The sequence below is a fragment of the Thermobia domestica genome, chromosome 4 (genome assembly GCF_964235325.1).
Source record: "Thermobia domestica chromosome 4, izTheDome1.hap1.1, whole genome shotgun sequence".
Lineage (NCBI taxonomy): Eukaryota > Metazoa > Arthropoda > Insecta > Zygentoma > Lepismatidae > Thermobia > Thermobia domestica.
The window spans coordinates 295,676,975-295,699,549 of NC_137457.1; the positions used below are offsets into that span (position 1 = coordinate 295,676,975).

At 36.7% G+C, this 22,575-nt stretch overlaps 1 protein-coding gene and 1 non-coding gene across 2 annotated transcripts in view; one reads left to right on the plus strand and one right to left on the minus strand.

Moving 5' to 3' along the window:
• Positions 1–22,575, minus strand: part of LOC145684206 (17-beta-hydroxysteroid dehydrogenase 13-like) — a 187,402-nt gene that overhangs the window by 51,035 nt on the left and 113,792 nt on the right. Inside the window, exon 3 of the mRNA XM_081756265.1 lies at positions 20,717–20,827. Coding sequence (XP_081612391.1) covers positions 20,717–20,827 — 111 coding nt within the window. The remainder of the gene's footprint in view (positions 1–20,716; positions 20,828–22,575) is intronic.
• LOC145684496 (small nucleolar RNA U3) lies at positions 1,070–1,274 on the plus strand. Its single transcript, XR_014131320.1, has one exon. It is a non-coding gene; the product is annotated as a small nucleolar RNA U3 (small nucleolar RNA).

The window sequence follows — 22,575 nt, forward strand, 5'->3', positions numbered from 1 at the left end:
CTTCAAATTCCTCGACAGAATTCGCGACGACAAGAGATTTTCAACCGAATAGTAACACGAATTCCCTGCTTTTAGTCGACATTTAATTTCTTCGTGAATATGATTTTCGTCTGTTAATATTGATCCTAAATATTTGAAAGTATCCACTTTATCAAAAGCATTATTTAATATTTTAACGCCTCCACAATTTGCCGTATTACGGTCCCGACGCACTTCCATGTATTTAGTTTTCTCTGCATTTACTTCTAAACCCATGTCCCTGCAAGCGTTTAATAAGATCTCTGCATTTATTTCTACTGTTCTCCTATCATCCCCTATTAAATTTACATCATCAGCATATGCCATAACCTGGTGAATGCCGTTCAACTCTAGGCCCTGGTTGCTATCTTTGATTTTCCTTATGGCGTATTCCAGCACAAAGTTAAATAATAATGACGACAACGCATCTCCTTGTTTCAGGCCATTTTCGACGTGGAAGCTCATGGAAGTAAGACACACGTTAATCAAAGGCTAAAAATGACTGCACAAGGCCTTAGTGTTCGGCTTACACCTTGAAGAACAAGCGGAAAAATAAATTGGATCCGGGCATCATTTATTCAAGTCAGGAAACTAATAATTCTGGAAATTAAGTTACTGTTTTTGTTGTCATGCAAAATGAAGGTTCACTTCGGGGGCAACATTATTCCCATTTTCCAATTTATCACCTTTATGGATTCATCGTTTAATATAGACTCACTGCAAACCAGCTACTATCTTAGGCAATTTGTAACCCCCTACAGATGTCAGGAGTTGACTACTAACACGAAATATTTCTTTTGCAAGTAAAGCGTATGCTCCACAGATGGCAGCAGAATTGTTGTGTTGTTTTGTTACAACACACAGACAAGTAGAACGTTCTATGTAACTATTTCTAACAACGTATATTATCTTGTAATGATTGCTACTAAATAACTGAAGGTGATTATCTGAACAGAGCACTATTTGTAACATTTCTTACATTATACTTTTCTTCTTGTGTTCAATCACTGTCTTCAATAGCTATATAATAAAATTTTGCGTCTTTTCGAACAAGATCATACTTCACAGGATCATTTCTGTAGTATGATTGGCATGTGTCTTTATCGAAAGATGAAGTCACTTAAACCACGGTGATGTGTTACAGTTGCTTTTCCTGAGCGTGAAGCCGATCTGCAATCCTTACGGATTGTTAGATCATTGATGATCGCACCCACTTCTTCATGAAGTGTGGAGGGAAAAGCAACTTTCTGAGTGGTTTAAATACTATAACTAAGAAAACAGTACGAACTAAAATACTAATTCAAACTTAAGGTAAACCTGGGTCAGCTTGCCAACCAGATCAGAACATATTATCGTACGCAGCACTTAAAATTATAGTGTGTATTCTTTTCGGTTCCAAGCTTTATTATTATAAGAGAAAATTAATATGAAGTTTTACAGCTAAACTATACTTAACAATGTACATTGAAAACAAGATTGAAGCTTAATTCTTTACCAAAATTATCGAAATACATCGAATTTCCCTTCAATACTTTATATGTTTACTTCTGAAAACTTATCTACATTAGGTAGCTAGTAATTATCCCTTCTTGATCGGTTTCCTGTGTCTGTGGTCGTGGCCCCCGGTTTGATGACAGGTGGAATCAAGTGTTTGCAGTATAAATACTAGTAGTAGTCTGGATCTATTTTATAGTACCAATTTTGGGTCAATTTTACACTGTTTTCTCACACAATATCGGTGTTCAAAATGTATTTTAAATTGCTATGATCCAATTAACCAATTGCCTAGTAATAATGAATATAGGTAAGCAGGTGAATTGGTTTTATGATTTTAAAATACGATAAACGTAAAATGTAGTTAAGTGTAACAAAAAATATTTAAATTACTACCCAATTAACTTTAATTTTCCTGCATTATTTACCTTCTCGAGATGTTGGTTGTTTTGAGTAATTTTATCACATACTCATGTGTTGTAAAATTAATATTCTTTTTCACGCAATCAATGAAATTTCTTTCGAATTTCAAACACCTCCAGAATTATCTTTGCTTCTTCCCAGGAGTTGTTAAATTATCATATACTTTCCTATTATCGTACAGCAGCTATCGTACATCGTACAGGGATTAAAATTATCGTATGATTCGATAACTATCGTACATGTTGGCAACGCTGAAATGGGCACAAGTGATGCGCAAGTGGATTGTTTCGGTGGATCGATTCATTTACTGATTCACTAAAATTATACACAAAATGGATGATTTCATTGAATCGATTTATTTACTGCTTAGTCGTCAAAGCATTCCTCTCGCGCAAGTGAATTGCTTGAAAGTGATTCTCTCATTGAATGAGTTATTCGATCATATGAATCGCTTGGACTACGCCACTTCCGTTCTGTGCAACTTAAAGAATATGCAATCTCGTGTATCATCTTTGCCATGCAATACGAACAGTGTTGCGTTCGGGTGACTGAGTAGTTCGGAAACTCGTTGTAGCTTTACTATACTGTGTATTTTAAGTTTCAATGCTGTTCCTCTATCCCATTTAGGGGCTCCCGAAGAAAATTTTGTAGGGGCGAAGGGGGTGCTGCTCCATAGTTGCTATATTACATATGTTATTTCTGATATTTAATATACGTGGTTTGCTATATTACATATACATTTTCGGAAGCCCTTGATCCCATTTTTTTTTTCATATTGCTATAATTCTAAAGCTTCAGGTAAAAAACTGTTGCAATCTTTATTTTTTGTATTTTTATTTATTTATTTATTGTCAACTTCAGTTTTCGGGAAAATACTTTGTTGAAATATACTCTCAGGTTTCCATGGGATACGAGCAGTTCCAGGGGCGCCCGAAAAAAAAAATTCTAGAGAGGGCCCCTTCTCCATGGTTCCTATATTATGTCTGTTATTTTTGGTATCGAATATGCGTGGTTTGCTATATCACGTATACATTTTCGTGAGCCAGGGAGGGGGGAGTCCCGGGCCTAACCCTGCCCTCCCCTTTCAGCGCCCATGGTTATAACTATTTATTTTTAACGTATTGTCGTACATATTAATATGGTGAAACATATAGGTTAGTACTCTAAGTGTAATGTATAACAACGAATGTTTTTGATTTTAAATACAGAAAGCAGTATACACTGAGAAAAAAAAATGTAGGTGGCATACTTAAAAACGTAGGTTACATTCGTAATTCCTGTAGTTTCTGGACTTAACGTACAACCGTATATAACATCCTGCAGCAAACGTATAGCTGAAAAAGTATGTATTATACGTACTGTCTGCACAAGTGCAATGACGTCATTCGTGTGACGTTATCTGCAGTAACAAGTATATACGGAGGTAATATCTAGCTTTGTGACGTCAGGGTCGTATGTAGCATGTGGGTTAATAATGACGACATACACTGACTATCAGGACGGAGCATGATTTCAAGAAGTATGCAATATACGTTCTGTACGTATGTTTCTTGCGTTCAACCCCGAGACAGCATCTATATTGTACTTGTGCCCCATACGTACGACTAGATACAGTATACGTATTGTACGTATGTATTATACAGATTTTCCTTATGTCGCACACAGCTTGTCCAGATACAGCATACAGAATATCCGTATGCACCATACAGAGTGCATATATGTAGCTTACAGACTGTCTGCATGCAGCATATAGATTATACGTATGTCGCGTACAGGTTGGCCATATGTAATGTATAGATTGGATGTATATAGCTAATAGGTTGTCCATATGAAATATACAGATTTTACCTGTATCGAATACGTATTGCCTTCTTGTAATGTATGGATCGGACATATGCAGGATCTAGAGTGTACGTATAGTGCACCATTATTAAAGTGCTGCAACATACTGCAAAGTGCATGATACATTCTTACTGTAATGTTGTCAAATATTGTTTTACTCTGTATGAAAACAAAAATAGCTTAAAATATGGTTGATCTCCTTTGTGCCAATAATAATAAAATTAACAATACTACACTTTTCAAATCTTAGTTTGGAGCAGTGAAACTGTCCAAAGAAATGTATTTACCTGCAGGGTGTCCTATAAGTTTGGGCTTCCTGCTAATTCGTTGGAAAGCTACTGCAAAGTCAAGTGTTGAAAAGTGACACAAGCGTTAATTTTAAAATTATGGGCACAAAGCAGGGGCGGATCCAGGACGGACTTCTGGGGGGGGCGGTCGGCGGTAATACTGCTACTTTTAAGAGCTCCAAACTTGTTATGGATGGGTTTATTTATATATAAAATAAGAAAGTTTCCTCTTGTGGGGGGGGGGGCGATCGCCCCGATCGCCCCCCTCTGGATCCGCCCCTGGCACAAAGGAGGTTAACCATATATTAAACTATTTTCGTTTCCATACAGAGTAAATCAATATGTGATATATTACTGTAAGAATTTATCATATGGTTTGCAGTTAGTTAGTTGCAGCACCTCAATAATAATGCAAAATGCACAGCCTTATACAATCCTATATTCAAACTCAAACAAGATTTACGTACAATCATTTATTAAGCTGTTATCATCCATTGCTTGTACGATATAAAGATTATTTTACCTCATTCTTTTCCTTAATAGTATCTTCTACTAAAGTGCAGTTGTTACCACAAGAGGCCTGAATAGAATTTTCCAGAAATAACTTCTCTGTACATTTTAATTAACAGGTTTTTTTTTTTTTTTTTTTTTTTTTTTTTTAATGTCGCAATAATTAAAAGTGTGGTGTCAGCCGGAAACGCATTCGCTTACAATATTATTCCTACTCAGTACTCGCCATTAAAAATGAAACACCAAGAAGGAGACTGGGTAGATGCGCCAAAGTTCCCAGGCCGATACCTAATAGTAAGTGCAGAATACTCTTAAACGTTCGCTGTATTCGCTGTGTGACAACGTGGTGACAGCGGAGGCGTTGTGCAGCCATCGACTAAACATATTTATTCTTCCCTGCTATAGACATTCTGCAAATTTGGACTTTCCTGGATGCATCCTTCTTAGTGCAACATTTTAAGGAAAGAGCAATTTAACAGTCTCATACATTGCTTAAAGAAAGAGCAATGATTCTCAGAATTACTCGGAAGATATATATACACAATAATTTAAAACGGTTATTTCAAACTTTGCAATTCAAAGCACGAAAAGAACTATAGATAAAGGAACACTGATTTTAGCCAAATAGTAATTAGTAAACTCAATCACACTCAGTACCATTAGTTGCTTGGTGTTATCCGTAAGTCAGAGATCACGGTATCTCATTTCGTATAGATTTTTGCATTTGTTTAACGCTAAAAATGTATTTTATCGCTAATTGAACCCAGTACCATATATATACCGACAGGACGTACCTTAGTCACAAGGTGACATGAGTGAAACACTAAACTATTCGATTGACACCTGCGGCCTTGTCAACACTAGAGAAAGTTACAAAGTGATTAAGTAAATACGGAACATAGTTCATACAAAGTATAGCGATGTATGAAGTCTCCGTTTCATACGACTTGGATAAAGGATACATCTGAAATAGCAACAAAGAAATATATAATGATTTCTCTGGATAATTTGGATTAGTCCAGAATTCGAACACACACACGCTGGTAAGTCCAACATTTTTTTTTTTTTTTTAACTTCTTTCTTCGGATTCCCAATAAAGTTGACTACTGAAAAGCTGAGTTATAGATTCTGTATTAAAACAACACCTTCGCTAGACATGTTCAGTATACACATTGTCTTACATACAGAACAATACATTAGTTATTAATGCATGTCTGAAATAATAGTGCTTCGTATAGAATTTTACTTCATCCATTCGCAATAGCACAAAGATAAAAAATATTGCTAGGGATAATGTTCTTATTACAGAGAAAAAGAATTAAAATGACTTAACATTAACAATCATTTTCTTTAAACAGAGATAATATTTTATTATAATTTATGGAAGAAAGAAATAATTTGTAGTACAGTATCTTTATTAGGGTTATATATTCGTACAAAATAATGTAAGTACAACTGAGTCTGTCTTCAGAAAGGGCGTACTTTTAGCCACAACCTACATTGCTTCTTTTGACTGTCTTTCAAGCAGAATCCTGGTTTGATGCACGAAATACCTGCAACAAAAATCAGAAAATATTTAAAATGTTATATTCAGTGTGCTTAATTTGGTTGTACTTAACAATACAAAGTATCTTAACATTTTTGAGATTAAATGGACAAAATCTGTTAGGTCAGGTATGGACTTTTGGGTTGCACTTAGAAAAACTATGAAGTGTTTATTGATGCTGAACAACAACTCAAAATGTATTACCATTCAAAAGTAAGTGGGTACCTCAATGGTGTTCGGGCTACCATGGGGTACCTAATGTCTGTATTTTTTAGATATATGAAAATATATGTCTCTAAAATGTAAGGAACTGACATCTGTTTACCGAAAACCTCAACTCGGTAAGCCTTATGGATATCGAGATATGGGAAAATAAAGAGCGACACTACAGAACTGTGGAGTTTGCGTACTAGATGGTGCAGTTTCGGAAACGTAATTACGAGGGCTTACAACAACCTCAAAAGTAGTTTCAATTAAATACACTACACACACGCCCTGATGGGGGTTTTCGGGTACCATGATATTCCCAGAACTCTCATTTCTAAATATTCTAAAATATGTCTTAATAACGTTTTAAAGAACGTTAGAGGTGTGTGTTTACCGAAACCGCAAGTCGGTACGCCTAACAGTTACCGAAATATGGTGAAATAAAAAGCGACACCATAGGTACGTGGAGCTTGCATATTAGACAGTACAATTTAGAAAATTAATTAAAATATGACTATCAAGATATTGTCAAATAAAGGGAGGATCCATATAGTTATGGGGTTTTCGTGTTAGGTGGTAAAATTTCCGAAACCGGTCATGTAAAGTTAATAAGCATCAGTAGCAATTTCATCTTAAAATAATTAGGTATTTCCATGGAGTTTAAGAACATCATGGGGTCTACCAAGATTAAATTTTAAAAGTTTTGTAAAATATATTTTGACATTTGTAAAGAGTATTAGAAATATGTATTTACCTAAAAGTTCCAGCTAGTACATCTAGCAGCTAGAGAGACACCATACAATAAAAGCGTATTAGATCTTGAAATTTCAGAAAACAATTATTGATCCTAACAAAAGTTAAATAAGATGGTACTTATATGGGTTAAGTGAGAACCTCAGACTCGTCAGTACAATTTCGATCGAAAGATTAATTCAGCTCTAAATTTTCTTTGGACAATTCCAAGCGTTCATCGGGCTCTGAAATAAAGTGAACATTTTTTGTCAATATCTAATATAGCAAGCGAGATATAAGGAATTATGTATTTTATGACGTCGTAAAAATAGAGACCCACATGGATTTGTACTTTTGAGTATTTGCTGTAAGAAGAAGAAATTTCAGAAAACAACCGTATATACCTTAATAGACAATTAAATGGGCGGGGGCACAGTGGCTTAGTGGTAGAGTGCTTACCTCTGGTGTATTGGGTTCTTGGTTCGATCCACGGCCAAGTCAGTTTGTAGTGGACATCGTATTCGTGGGTTTTCTCGGGGTACTCTCCTCCCACCTTTGCATTCCATCAATTCTGTCAACAACATTCACTTGCTTTAATCATAATCTCCCTGAGACTAAAATGCATAATCGTGGGTCGCTACACTGAAATATTTCCTTTTATTTAATTTTAAAATTAAATAGGGAGTTAAGTATGATCGTATTTCTATGGGTTAAGTGAATACTCCAATAGTTTCTGCAAAAAAAAAAAAAAAAGATTAGTTAAATACCCTACCACTAAGCTACTGTGTCCCCGCCCACTGAATTGTCTATTAAGGTATATACAGTAGTTTTCTGAATTTTTTTCTTTTAGGAAAGACCCAAAAGTACAAATCCATAAAGATCTCTATTTTCACGTCATAAAATATATAATTCCTTATATCTTATTTACTATCTTAGATATTGACAGCGAATTTTCATTCTTTTGCACAGCTCGATGAACCCTTGGAATTGCCTGAAGAAAACCTAGGACTGAACTAATCTTTCGATCGAAATTGTACTGAGGTACTGATTTAACCCATAGAAGTACCATCTTATTTAATTTTGTTGCGACCAATAATTGTTTCCGAAATTTCAAGCTTTTATTTCACAGTGTTTCTCCAGATGTTAGATGTACTAGCTGGAAGTTTTGGGTAAATACATATTTCAAATACTGTTTACAAATGTCAGATTATATTTTCAAAAGCTTTTAAAATTTAATTTTGGTAGACTCCATGATGTTCTAACACCCCATGAAGATATCTAATTACTTTAAGATGAAATTGCTACTGGTGTTTATTAACTTTCCATGACCGATTTCGGAAATTTTAGCATCTAACACGAAAACCCCTTAACTGTGTTGGTCCTCCCTTTATTTGACAACATCTTGATAGCCGTTAGTCATATTTTAATTCAATTTCCGAATTGTAGCGTCAAGTATGCAAGCCCCACATACCTATAGTTTATTTTCCCATACCTCGGTATCCATAAGGCTTACCGAGTTGCAGTTTTCAGTAAAAAAAAAAAAAAAAAAAAAAAATCAGTTCTTTACATTTTAGAGACATGTATTTCCATATATCTAAAACGCAGAAATTAAGTACCGCATTGGAACTCCATTGGAGTACTCACTTACTTTTGCATAGCAGGGTAAAAACGCCAGTGGTTCTCACTTTAAGGTTGAAAACATACTATTTTGTCTCTTCTCTGAGCATCGTGAATCTGTCGGAGCTGTACCATAGTTGGAAAGACTCACTGATCCTTCCTATAATGACCATGTAGTTAGAATTAAAAAAGGAGTAGCCGTTGGAGGAAAAACAATATTTTAAAATCCTTGCACCAGTAGTCGTCACCTTAAAATCAAAATGTTCCAGTAGTAGTCAGGATTTTCTACCAGTGTTCGTCACTCAAATAACTTGACATAATTTATTCAAAAACGCACTGTGTATCAGTTTAGGGTTAAGAATACAATATAAAGTAGTAAGCTTAATAACTTTGCATCACTTTTAGCACTCAAGAAATAAAATAAAAACGTTTTTACATACTTTTTAAAGCAATTTCAGAGAGAAAAATGTCAACTGAATTCAAAAGTTAACTGTATATCACTTCCACGTTAAGAGTACAATATTAAATACTATGTTTAATAACTATACGTCACTTTAAACTCTCAAGAATGAAAATAAACGTTTGTACATACATTTTAAAAACAATCTGAGAAACAAAAGAAGTTAACTGAATTCAAAATTTAATTATACATCACCTTAAGCTTGAGAATACACTATAAAATACAGAGATTAATAAAAAATGAAATCTTTAAGTTTAACGTCCCACGATTATGCCGGTTAGGCTACAGGAGACGGAGATAATGAGAAATGAGTGAAATGGTGGAATGAAGAAAGTGGGAGGAAACGGGAGAACCCCGAGAAAACCCACGAGCACGGTGTTTGTCCACTACAAAGTCCACACGGCGCGAGTTGGGATCGAACCAGGGACCCCAAACACCGGAGGTTAACACTCTACCACTGAGCCACCGCGCCCCCCTGAGATTAATAATAATGCATTACTGAAGAATGAAAACAAAAATGTTTTAGCTACCTATATTGTATTTACATGTTACCGGTATTTCTCATTAACTTTTTTTTTTTTTTTTTGATACCTCATGATCAAGTGTAGGGATGCGCAAGAGAAAAGATTTGAGATTGTCTCCTCTCGAAAAGGTGCCGCGAAAGTTATGTCTCGTCTCGAAAACTGGATCCGTTTCTATTGGAAGAGCTCTATCTCGTCTCGAATTTCGTAACAAAAATTCTGTCTCGTCTTGTCTCGTGCGCATCCTTAATCAGGTCCATAGCCAAAAACTTCATTTCGGAGGGGGTTCGATAGGGCTTTGGGATATCCGAATTTAGATATAGATAATCGATATTGACAAACTATCGAAACTTGTTCGAAATATCGAAAAATACAGCAATATCGAAATATAAACAATATCAAAAATCGAAAATATAGAAATATGAAAGAGATCAAAAATATGGATATATCGATCAAAAATGGATATATGATCTTGGAATACGATTTGGTGGAATAATGAGGGAGAAAAATAATCATTGATTAAATATTAAATTGAAAAGAAATAAGAGCCTGACGCTCAAATACTTATCTATCCGGCACCCATCTTGATCCCCATAAAATATCATGAAGTGCTTGATTGATTCTAAACCCAATAATAGTAATAGTAATTTAACAACAAACACAGAATATATAATTTACGCACCTTGAAATGTAGAAATTAATGATTGTAATCCCCAGCTTTCCAATAGACGTTTGATTTCTCCAAATGAAGATTCGGATATCTTGTTTCTTCTCAAGCAATAATGGATTACAATAATCAGTTGCAGTCCAAAGCCAAGTCACTAAGTTAAGCATGAAAATAAAGAATTCATTAGTTAGATGCATACAAAATCCTACGCATATAAATCCGAATCTACTTGTATTAAATTGTAAATTTAAACAAACTAAATTATACTACTTTGGAAAGCGTCTCCAAATATAATGTTTTCATTCTAAAGTGAAGTAATTTTTAAAATCGGATGACCCGTTTGCGCTGTACACTCGCTATGCGTCCAATGTGAAATGAAAATGCAACATTGCCATTTACCTGGACCCACAACGTAAGTGAGTGAAGTTACTGTCTTTTACGCTAACATGTCGATGGCCAGCCCCCGTTTCAAACAGTAACTTCATTCACTTATGTTGTGGGTCCAGGTAAATGACAACGTTGCATTTTCATTTAAAATTGGGTGCATAAAGAGTATACAGCACAAACATCTCGTCCGATTTTTTTTAAAAAGTGTTCACTTTAGATTGAAAACGTCATATTTCGAGATGTTTTTCCTCTTACATTTTGTTGTAACTCTGATAATAACAGAGTTATCCTATGTCAGGGAACGTTTGAGACATCCTGTATACATCATAAGAAGTTCCTTTCTAAATTCTACACGGATGTGGTTTCATTGAATGTGAGGTGGGTGATACACATTAGGCCTTTTGGGAGTACGTCACACGGACGACCGTAATTTTGTGTTCAAAATTTTTATGAATTGATGGGATATGTGATACATATGGCCACGGACTAGAATTTTCTCAGTATGTCAAATATGCAATCAGATTTCATGCAGCTTAATTTGGTGAAAAGCTATTGCCAATTGAACGTTACATTTACCTCTTTCTTGCAGATGTTGAACCATGCCGTTAGCACGTGAGGAATGGATCGAAATAATCAAACTGTGGGGCGGGAGGAGTATATGTGCAGTGGTTGCCGATTGCAGTCATCCACAATGTGACTCTGTGTCACATGTTTCAGTGTCACAGTAATTAACTAAATTTGAGAAGACGGGGACATTCGTGAACATACATCGTAGCGGTTCAAACTCGCGGAACCTTTTTCCTTCCCCATTTTGAACCGGTACATGAAAATGCCATTTTCTCCATGTTTGCCTGCGCCGATTTTGAAAATTCCTTCACTAATCGATTTCTCTCGTCGAGTACTACAAGAAACAGTTAAAATCTCGCGGGCCCTTTTTTCTTCCCCATTTTGAACTGATACATGAAAATGCCATTTTCTTCATGCTTGCCTGCGCCGATTTTGACAATTCCTTCACTAGTCGATTTCTCTCGTGGAGTATTACAAGAATCAGTTAAAATCTTGCGGCCCTTTTTTCTTCCCCACTTTGAACCGGAAAATGAAAATGAGATTTTCTCTATGTTTGCCTGCGCCGATTTTGAAAATTCCTTCACTAATCGATTTCTCTCGACGAGTACTACAAGAATCAGTTAAAATCTCGCGGAACCTTTTTCCTTCCCCATTTTGAACGGGTACATGAAAATGCCATTTTCTCCATGTTTGCCTGCGCCGATTTTGAAAATTCCTTCACTAATCGATTTCTCTCGTCGAGTATTACAAGAATCAGTTAAAATCTTGCGGCCCTTTTTTCTTCCCCACTTTGAACCGGAAAATGAAAATGAGATTTTCTCTATGTTTGCCTGCGCCGATTTTGAAAATTCCTTCACTAATCGATTTCTCTCGACGAGTACTACAAGAATCAATTAAAATCTCGCGGTCGTCTTTTCTTCCCCATTTTGAACCGGTACATGAAAATGCGATTTTCTGCATGTTTACCTGCGCCGATTTTGAAAATTCTTTCAGTAATTTATTTCTGTTGTCGAGTACTATAAGAATCAGTTAAAATCTCGCGGGCCCTTTTTTCTTCCCCAAGCCAATATTTTTGTATATTTTGAATGTATTCAAGTATGGAACAAAAGTATTATATAATTCCCTTAGTAGGTTTCTCAACTTCATATTTTTCAACTTAAATTTTATTTATTTTAATTATTTATTTTCTTGTGACTCAATATTTAATTGCAATCGTTCATTGGGGAGAAGGGTGGCCATTCTCAAATATATAAATATAGTATTCTTAAAATTTATGTGTTCTCGTACTATTAGTTTCTTCCACTAGACCTGGAAATTGAAAAATTAATACCTGGAAAACCTGGAAAATTCAGGGAAATTGAGTTCCATATTTATATATGAACACTGCTATTTACAATTTTTTTTTCGAATAGGGAGAACTGTACAAAAGGGTGTTTTGGGAATGGTATAACAATAGGTTTCTGGGAGTGTTGTTCGAAATGAAATCTTTAAGTTTTACGTCCCACTATTATGCTGGCTAGGCTAAAGATAACGGGGTGTTGTTCGCAGTGTTGAATTCAGACATTTACACCCGGGGGGGAATGTCAACTGCTCGGGGGAGGGTTATTTTTCTGTATTTTTTTCAAGAAAGCAGCATATTTAACAATTCCATTCACATACACATCTTACCTAATATTGAGACTAATTGCTGATAAATATTCAATGAGATTATAATTTTAAGAAAACAATCGTTTGATTTCATCTAAAACATTAAATAAAGACTGGCAAAAATAGTTTAGACTAAACTTTAACTGCTATTTACAGTAACTATTTTTATTATTTCCTATATTCAGTAATTACTGTTTGTTACTAATGTAAAAATTTTTAAAAAGATTTAAATTAACTGAAATATTTTTTCTCCTAAAACAAACATACTTAGGAATATCTTAATAAAAAGTTATCATTCTTTCTCACACTTCTGATTCTAAATCAAACATATTAGCCTTGGTTTCTTCACTGCATATACATCAATAGTTTAGTTGACGAAATCTTCAGTAGGATTAGTGCCGTGTCGTGGAAAATCAGCGCTTGGCGCGAGAGTATACGACGGCATCCCCGTATATATGAGTGAGGTCGACAGACCAGCCGCCAAAGGTGGGAAAATTTTAAAAAGTAAACCCTGCTTTTCCTTGATTTTGAGCACTTTTCATTACTTTTTTCCTTTCATTTTATATATGTCCACATGTATTTCATTCCTCTGTTTTTCTTTCCTTCTTTTTTCTTTTTCCCTCTCGAATTTTTCACCCCTTACTTCGGCGCCCGGGGCCGTCGCCCCGCTTGCCCCTCCCCCATGGAACGGCACTGAGCAGGATCTTGGCCACCTTCAATAGCAATCTTTCACTTATATACTATTATCATATTGATAAATTCTATATAAGTCTCTAATCAAGGAGGGATAACTGTTCCTCCCTGATCCCTCTAAATGACGCCCACTGAATCTCACCCTTTAACTGAATTATTTTTAATTAAAGAAAGATGTGTTTACTTTAACAATCGTAAAACACATTTACGTCTGTTACTTCCGATGCGAGAAATGGGATTTAGGCGCCCTATTTCAAATAATGTAGGAACTGTATATTTTCAAGAACTGAAGTCTGCTGACATGAGAGATTATATGGAATGATCGAAAGATCTTCCCTATCTTTCCTTTCGTATCTCAACCTGTGCTAGTGCAACCTACTAATATATAATATAGGGCGAGAGTATAGTACCTACTAAAATACAAACCTTTCTTCAACAGTTAACAATTTCATGTTCTGCCAAACTCAGTCATAGCGTTAAGAAATACAAGTTTTATTCACTATTTGGTATTCTATCTTAGATGTTACATGTTAACATTTATATAGAATGGGTCTGCGTCATTTATATGTATATTGAGAGATCGGATTTCGTCTGCATGTACACGGACAGAAAAGCAAATAATTGGGTGAAGTAATTTCTACATTTTGTGACTGAAATTTTGGGAGTTTCTCCGGGGGGGGGTGAATTTTCTTCGGGGGGGGAGATTCCCCCCGGGCTACCCCCTGAATTCAACCCTGGTTGTTCGGTGGGGGTCAATGTTGCCAATTTTGGGTAAAGTCGCTAAATAAGGGGAATTCGACCTCAACGATAGCGTAGGTTGACCATAAAATTTTCAGTTAAAAACGGGACAGGTTCTTGCAACCCTAGACTTTTAGATCTACCTTTGTTCTTATCAGTGCCTTGATATCAGATTTCCTCCTCTCTCTCTTTGTTACAGAACGGGTACTTATGAAAAAGGAAAGACACGTTGAAATTTGTTCAACACACAACCAACTGCTAAAACCTCTGCTGCCTTTCGAGCAGTACTGCGAACTATAGAGTATGTTTAATATAGGGAATTTCAGTTCAATTTTTGCCTCTTTGTTATTATTAATTATTAATACTTTTAAAAGGAGTAAAGATACTGGGTTTGTTATTTACTTCTTTCATTTACATAGAACGGGACGAATACTACTTTTTCCATCTACTGACGGGACGGCCGGGACACGCCACTAAAACGGGACTGTCCCGGTCAAAACGGGACGTATGGTCGCCCTACGATAGCGACAAAAAATATTTTTTTCCGATTGGAGACTTTTTTGGGTGATTTTTAAATGACGATTTACCTACTTACACATTTAGCGACTTTCTGCTCCAAACAAAATGTTCATCTGTAGAGAAGCATTATTAGTTCAAAACAGTTTTTACGTTCTTTTTTTCTGTTTGTTTGTTTTAATCAGCGCAACTGATGAAGAGTTTGGAAATACAGCATACTCACTGCCCCACAATCCTGCATTGTTATGTTACCCTTGCCCTCTAACGAAGAACAACTACAAACTTGATGTCCTTTAGTTCGCAGAGTTTCCGTTGAGAAACACACGTAATACATCATTACCGATAGCAACAAGATTAGCTATAGATTGCGTGAATAAAGGCGAAGAAGATGTTTGTTATATTTGTCCTTTGGGGTCTTTTAATTATTCTACACTTTTTCTTTTACAAAAAAATGATCCCTGAATTAAAGGATTGGTTGCGCCCTATTTACAAAGATGTGAGTAGAACCAGCGGCGCAAATCTGTCTTCAACATTGGGAGGGGGGGGGGTAAGACCGTTACCATACTTTTTTTTGACGATGTCCAAAATACTTATGAAGTTGAAAAACAATGTTGTGGAGGATCAGAGTTGTTTTCAGCGTTGGGAGGCTGCAGATTTGAGGCTTATTCTGGGGGACATCTATTTTATCTCACGTTCCTTTGTAGCAATCGGACAAAAATAATCAAATTTCTCCCAAAAAACACATTTCAAATCGGATTATTGGGGAGAAGTCCCCCTCAGTTCCAAGATTGGAGGGGACATGTATCCGTCATCCCCCCCCCCCCCACGGATTTGCGCCAGTGAGTAGAACATATTGTTTAGTTTACATCTACAACTTTAAAACAATGCTTATAGACAATGAATTTCTCTATTATTTTTTATAGCGACTTTTCACCCAAAATTGGAGTCGTCATATCCCGTTTCGCAAACTTATTGCCAACATTTTGGAAACTGGTTGCGAAGAGAGCTACAATGGATGAGTCGAGTTATTTCGTCGCTTCCGCTGTGAACCTAAGTACAAGATTCCAAAGAGATTAAGAAAAAATGAAATGAAACCTTTGAGTTTTACGTCCCACAGTTATGCCGGTTAGGCTAAAGGAGACGCTGATGATAAGCAATGAATGAAAGGTGGAATGAAGAAAGTGGAAGGAAACGGGAGAACCCCGAGGAAACCCACGCACAAGGTGTTTGTCCATCACAAAGTTCATTTGACGGGGGCTGGGATCGAACCCGGGACCCCAAGTACCGGAGGTGAACGCTCTACCACTGAGCCACCGCAGCTCTTAAGAGATTAAGAGTCACAAACATAGTCACTTTCAATTTTGTAATATATATAGGTCTATATATTGCATCACTGACTAATAACTAAAATCCTTGGATTGTATATATAAAAGTCGCCCCCTGCCCGTAAAAAGCTTCATTCGAACTCGGAATCGAACAATTGCATCTGTAAAACAGTGCTGATTTGATTTTAACGTTCCTTTCAGCAGCAAGGCTGTATGAGACGTGGACCTACAGATTAACGTGGAATCCGAACCACATAAGCTCCGGCCGGGAATCGAAAAAATGAAATGAAATCTTTGAGTTTTATGTCCTACGGTTATGATGGTTAGGCTAATGGAGACGGTGATGAGTAATGAATTAAATAGTGGAATGAAGAAAGTGGGAGGAAACGGGAGAACCCCGAGAAAACCCACGCACACGGTGTTTGTCCACCACAAGGTTCACTTGGCGGGGCTGGGATCGAACCCGGGACCCCAAGCACCAGAGGTGAACCTTCTACCACTGAGCCACCGCGGCCCCCGGCCGGGAATCGAACCCGGGTGTCCCACGCCAAAGGCGTGTTCACTAACCACTTAGCCACGAGGGAGCTCATCTATAAGGCAGTGTAAGCAAACAAAAAAACGCACACTGGATGTTTGCGCAACTGAGGATCAAAACATTCTCAATGGAGTATGAGAAATAGTTAACGCCAATCAAAGTGTGCTTTTGCTTATTTATTACTTCGTTAATACTTAATTCCTTCTAGAAATAGTGAAACTATACTATGAAGAAACACTAATAAACTAATAACAATTACGTTGTATTTCTTACCACACCACGACCATTTTTACCACCCATAGAATTTGAACCTAGTACTATACTGCATTAGTCACGCCGTAACGAAAGATGAACATCTGGCACTCGTAGCTGTTGAAGCTACCTGTATATCACGCGGCCTGCGTTGGTACTCCTCAACATAAATACCTCACAGCCCAAAGCCAGGAAACATCACAGACAGAAGACAGGGGCACAAGCAGTGCCTGACACTTCACGAACTCTAAACCCGCCAAGACTCAACTCAACATGACCTTCAATTACGTTCTAGAAACCAAACCAATGCTAAGGCACAAACTTACCAACTTCCTATATGAAAACACAAGAAAAAAAAATCTAACTTTTTTGGTTCCAAAGTGATGACATAACAATAATACTAAAAAGGTTTTAATTTTCAGTAACCCAAACATTAATTAACTAGGGAACATAACAAAGCAAAAATAAATAAAAATAAAAATAAATTAAATTAAAAAATAAAAATCTGACAAGTAAACTCTCCCTGACTACTTTTTTTTTTTTTTTTTAAATTTCAGTGAGGCTGTAAAATATGTTAGTATCTTCGTAAAATATATATATTTCAATGTAAACAAGTTCTTTAAACAAAAGAAAGCTTTGTAGTAGAGCGCTTACCTCTGACGCGTTAGGTCCCTGGTTCGATTCCTGCTCCCGACAAATAGCCTTTTGGTGAACACTGTAGGTGTGGTTATTCTTAAGACTTTCCAGTTTCCTTACATTTTCTTGATTCCACCATTATCATGTATCTCATTGTCACCTTCTCTCTTACATTGATGTACAATCATGGGGCGTTAAACTAAAAGCAAAAAAAAAAAAAAAAAATTTTTTTGCAAATATCCTAGTAAAAATGAGTTTTCTAGACTACACAAGTGGCCCCGCGTAGGGTAGTCGCTAGCGCTCTCGCCTTCGGTGCGAACGGTTCCGGGTTCGATCCCGGGGGAGAACTCGGTCGAAAAAGTATCAAAAGATTTTAAGTCCAGCCATCCTGAATGAGGTTTCCTTGGGTTTTCCTCATTCACAGCAGGCAAATGCCGGAGTGCCGGATAGTGTACTCGCCGAGGAAAGTCATCCCTCATATGGGGTAACAAGGCCATTGATGCCGAAAGCCCAGAAATCTAAATCCTAAATCTTCACTACACAAGGAAATTTCCGCGCTGAAAACGGTTTATTAGCAATTATGTTAAGCAGTCCTGTAGTAAATCTGCACCAAGTAATAAATCGTCACATATAAAATGGAATGAATAAACACATAACATTCATTTTGCTACCTTGAAACATAATATGTTTCAAAACATTAATATTCAAAGTTTTTTCAAAATTCAGATTCACCCATTCCATTCTCCTCAATCATTTACGAGTTACAATAGTAAGAATTGTAGTCATAAACTACATTACTTACTTAGTACTATATTAAAGCAAGTTACACTAAAAGAATATATAATTAATGGGAATATTTAACTAAAGTAATAGTTAACTATTGTACTTACCCAGGCTTCCCAGGTTTCCTTCCTTTCTTCTGTTCCGTTTGTAAACAACCTCGTTTCGCAAGCAAAAGACGGTAGTTCAATGACGTCAGCCATGGCGAAAGAAAGAGTGTCTATAGGCGGTCTGGATCTTACACACAGATGGACGTATATAACGTATAGCTGAAGTATTTAACATACGTATACGTATGTAAAATACAGAAGATTGTTAGATATCAGACATCCTGCAGAGACATGATGTAATATCTAAGCGGGTAAAAGGCAGTACCTATGTAGTATATGGATAAAGTACGCTCCGTACAGATTTCCTTAGTAAACATAACGAATCCTTGTATTTGTACAATATACCGCTGTCCGGATAATGGATTTTTCTCAGTGTATGTGATAGGTACGAAGTGGTATATTCATTCCTAATACGTATTATTTTAACAGGTCGTATGAATTTTGTAAAAGACACATCTTGTTCATACATTTTTCTGTTGTAAGTCTTACAGCTATGGCCTGTAGGCTAAAGAAGAGCCGGATGATTAACGAAAGTAAACTGGGTAAAAGTGGATATGAAAAAGTGGAGGGACGGTAGGTAGCGGCATGACGTCACACCGTTCCCCTGCCTATCTTTGCCCATTGTAATTTTTTAGGAACTGAGGGGACGCCGTACACAATTCTTTGGAAGTTGGAAACGGCGTCTCGCCGCGTTCCCTCTCACTTTTATCCCTGGTCATATCGCAATACATTCTATTGTATCTTCGGGTTAGGGATGGACACGAGCGAGTTCGAGCGACTTTTCTTTGAAACTCGACTCGACTCGAAACAGACATCTTTAAGCTCGACTCGAGAAATTACCTCCAACACGACTCGAATTCGGGTCGAGTTTCGAGTCGAGTCTAGCCAAATTGAGTCAAGTCCTGTGTGTCGTTTCGTGTTCAAGTATCCTACATAGACAATATAATTATTATCAATGATGCTACATTATTATTATTATTATTATTATTATTATTATTATTATTATTATTATTATTACATTGTGTATAAACATGAATCTGCTCAATTGAGCCAAGCCGACGGCTCATCCCAACCGAGTCCGCTCGAGCTGTTCGCTCGGTTGAACCGAGCGGAGCCGGTTGACATCACTACCCGGGTTGGGCTTCTGCTTGGGCTAAAAAATTCGACCATTCATATTTCAGCCTTGATGATAAGAACTACAGTATATATATAGGTATATATCAGGATCCAGGATTCTCTGAGAGGGGCGCACCAATAACTACCAGTACATTTGAACTGAATCTGAGTTTTTTAAATGCCTTTAGGCATCTATGATCTGAATGAGGAATTTCTTTGGAAATGCTACGTGTCTGCTCTCGATGAATTCTTCTCCTTCAACCTTCAGAAAATCGACTTAAACTATTGATTTTGCAAAACTCACTGCTAGCTTCTCACTTTAGGCAGTGTATATTTACAACGAAGGGGGGTGCACGTGCACCTTTGCACCTCCCCTAAATCCGCCCCTGGGTATATTGGCGCTTACGACATTTGAGGCTGTCTCGTTATATAAAACCATTGTCGTCTCGTTAACGAGACGATACAAAATGCGAGCAGTAATCCTCAAGTGAGCAATACTAAAAGTGTTCCACATTACTGCCTTACCTTTTACATGGTTTTTCGCTTTTCAGTCTAATCAGGTCATGATATCAAAACGAGTTAAAACGAGCGAACCATTTATTAAACTCGACTTGACTCGAAACTCGACTACAAAACAGTGACTCGGCTCGGAACTCGACTCGAGAAAATTATTTTTGACTCGACTCGGATTCGAAGCTAAAACTCGATTCGTGCCCATCCCTACTTTGAGTGCACGGTAGCTCAGTGGTAGATATTTCATCTCTGGTGCGGAGAGCCCCTGGTTAGATCCCCGATCAAGTTTGTGATGTACAACATCATGTAAATTTGGGGAAAGAATGGTAAATTTGTTGGGAAAAAGGTAAATTTGTTGGTCAGAATGGTAAAGTAGTGGCAAAAAAAGTAAATTTTCACTATTGTACCCAAGTCCTTGACGCAAATGGACAGCCCTATTACAATTAATTTCACTCCATGTAAAACAGAATATTTTTCATACAGACAGACCAATACGGCTTCTCATGAACTTCCAATGTACTTCACTTCAGCTCTTATTACGACAGATTTTATATTTAAAAAATGATAATATTCTTACCCAAAAATGAGCCAGTAAGTTTATTTCAAAGAGCTTCTGCACCATCCTGTCTGGGATGTCCAACAATTTCTGTCCGTTCAAGATACCGGCGTTATTTATCAACATAAAAACCTGGAATAATAAACAACACATTAATAGCTGCGCATACACAACAAAGAAACATATTATGAAACATTTTGTCTTGTCTCTTTCAGGTTTATAGGTTGAAGAAAGATGTATAGGTCTAAAGATTTATCTGATGATTTATAGAAAAAGGTGTAGAAAGTTTGAGACAGTGAAATGAATGCAATAATCAGTATTTAAGATAAAGTGAAAACAAAATAACGCAATAAAATATTATACGACTCTCAGTTCAAAGCATTATGAGCGAGGGAATGGTGAAGAAATGGGTTAGAGCTTTTAAAAATGGCCACACGAATGTTCATGATAAGGAACGAAGTGGGTGACTTCCTGTCCTCAGTGAAGACTTGGTGCAGAAAGTTGATGACAGTGGCGGATCCAGGGGGCCATCGCTCCCCCCCCCATCAGAAGAGAAAACTTTCTTATTTATTATATATAAATAAAACCCATCCCCGAGTTTGAAGCTGTTAAAAGTAGCTCTAAGTAGCAGTATGACATCCCACTGCCCCCCTTCAAAAGTCGATCCTGAATCCGCCCCTGGTTGATGAAAAAGTAAAAGAGGCTTTACAATTTCGTCTTTATCTGTTATCGCTCATAGTATTTTCCTCATACACTTCACTAATCTGGCGATGGATTTCAGCCATTTTCACGCCGTTAGCACTAAGAAAATGAAGTACAGCGCATATTTCGCATTCGGCGGGATTCTCAAGCGGCAGAGGCATTTTAACTAGCTACAAACAAGAGTAAACACAGTCAATAATGTTTCCGTAATCGCGTCTATACCTTGCCAACAGATGTAGATACACAGCGCGCATGTGCAGCTTGCCGACCGCAGCGCTGCAGTGGCCGAATTTCAAAAGAGTACTTACTTCTTTCCAAAAAAAAAAAAAAAAAAAAAAAGCCGCCTCGTAAATTCTCTCTTTTAGTCCTTTTTCGCGACGCAGTGCCCCTCCACCTACACAAGCAGATATCAGGTAAAAAAAAAAAAGTCAAGTAGATGAAAGAATCATTTTTTCACGTATTTTATTTTGAAGTAGGTCCGATAATCGACAATCTACTGCAGCATTTCCAACCTTTTTCAACTTGCGGTACACTACGGGTGTAATTTGAATTGTCGCGGCACACTCATAGATATTATTATTTGTAAATATAAAATACCGTGGATTTTTTTTTTCTGTGATTAATGATCTTTCTCACAGAGAAAAAAGCTCGATCCCCGTGGTTAATTATGCTTACTTTTCATTCTAATTTAAAAATACAAAACAATCCAATGAAGGCAGGTTTGCAAAACTACGTTTTCTTTTTCGAAAACTGTGTCCAACCTTTCACTAAGAAGATAGATCACTAAATAACAAACGAACAAACAAATCTCTTTTAAGACACAAATATAGGTAATTTGTATGCATGTTTGTTTTGTCGAAAGTATTGAATTATATTTTAAAATTTCAGGTTACGAAATAGTCTGCAACAATAAGGGAGCAACAATAGTCACAACAATGATAACAAATACTTTTTTCAACATTAAAATTGTACATGGTATGAAACTTAAAATTATAGATTCATAGTAATGTTAAATACAAATATACATTTTCCCTTATGTCTTGCAATCTGATTGCTATAGAATTAATAATTTTGTTTCGAATTCCCCGTGGCACACCAGTGGTCCCTTCACGGCACAGCGGTTGGGAAACGCTGATCTACTGTATCCTACTGCACAGTAATATATTATTTTGGGAACT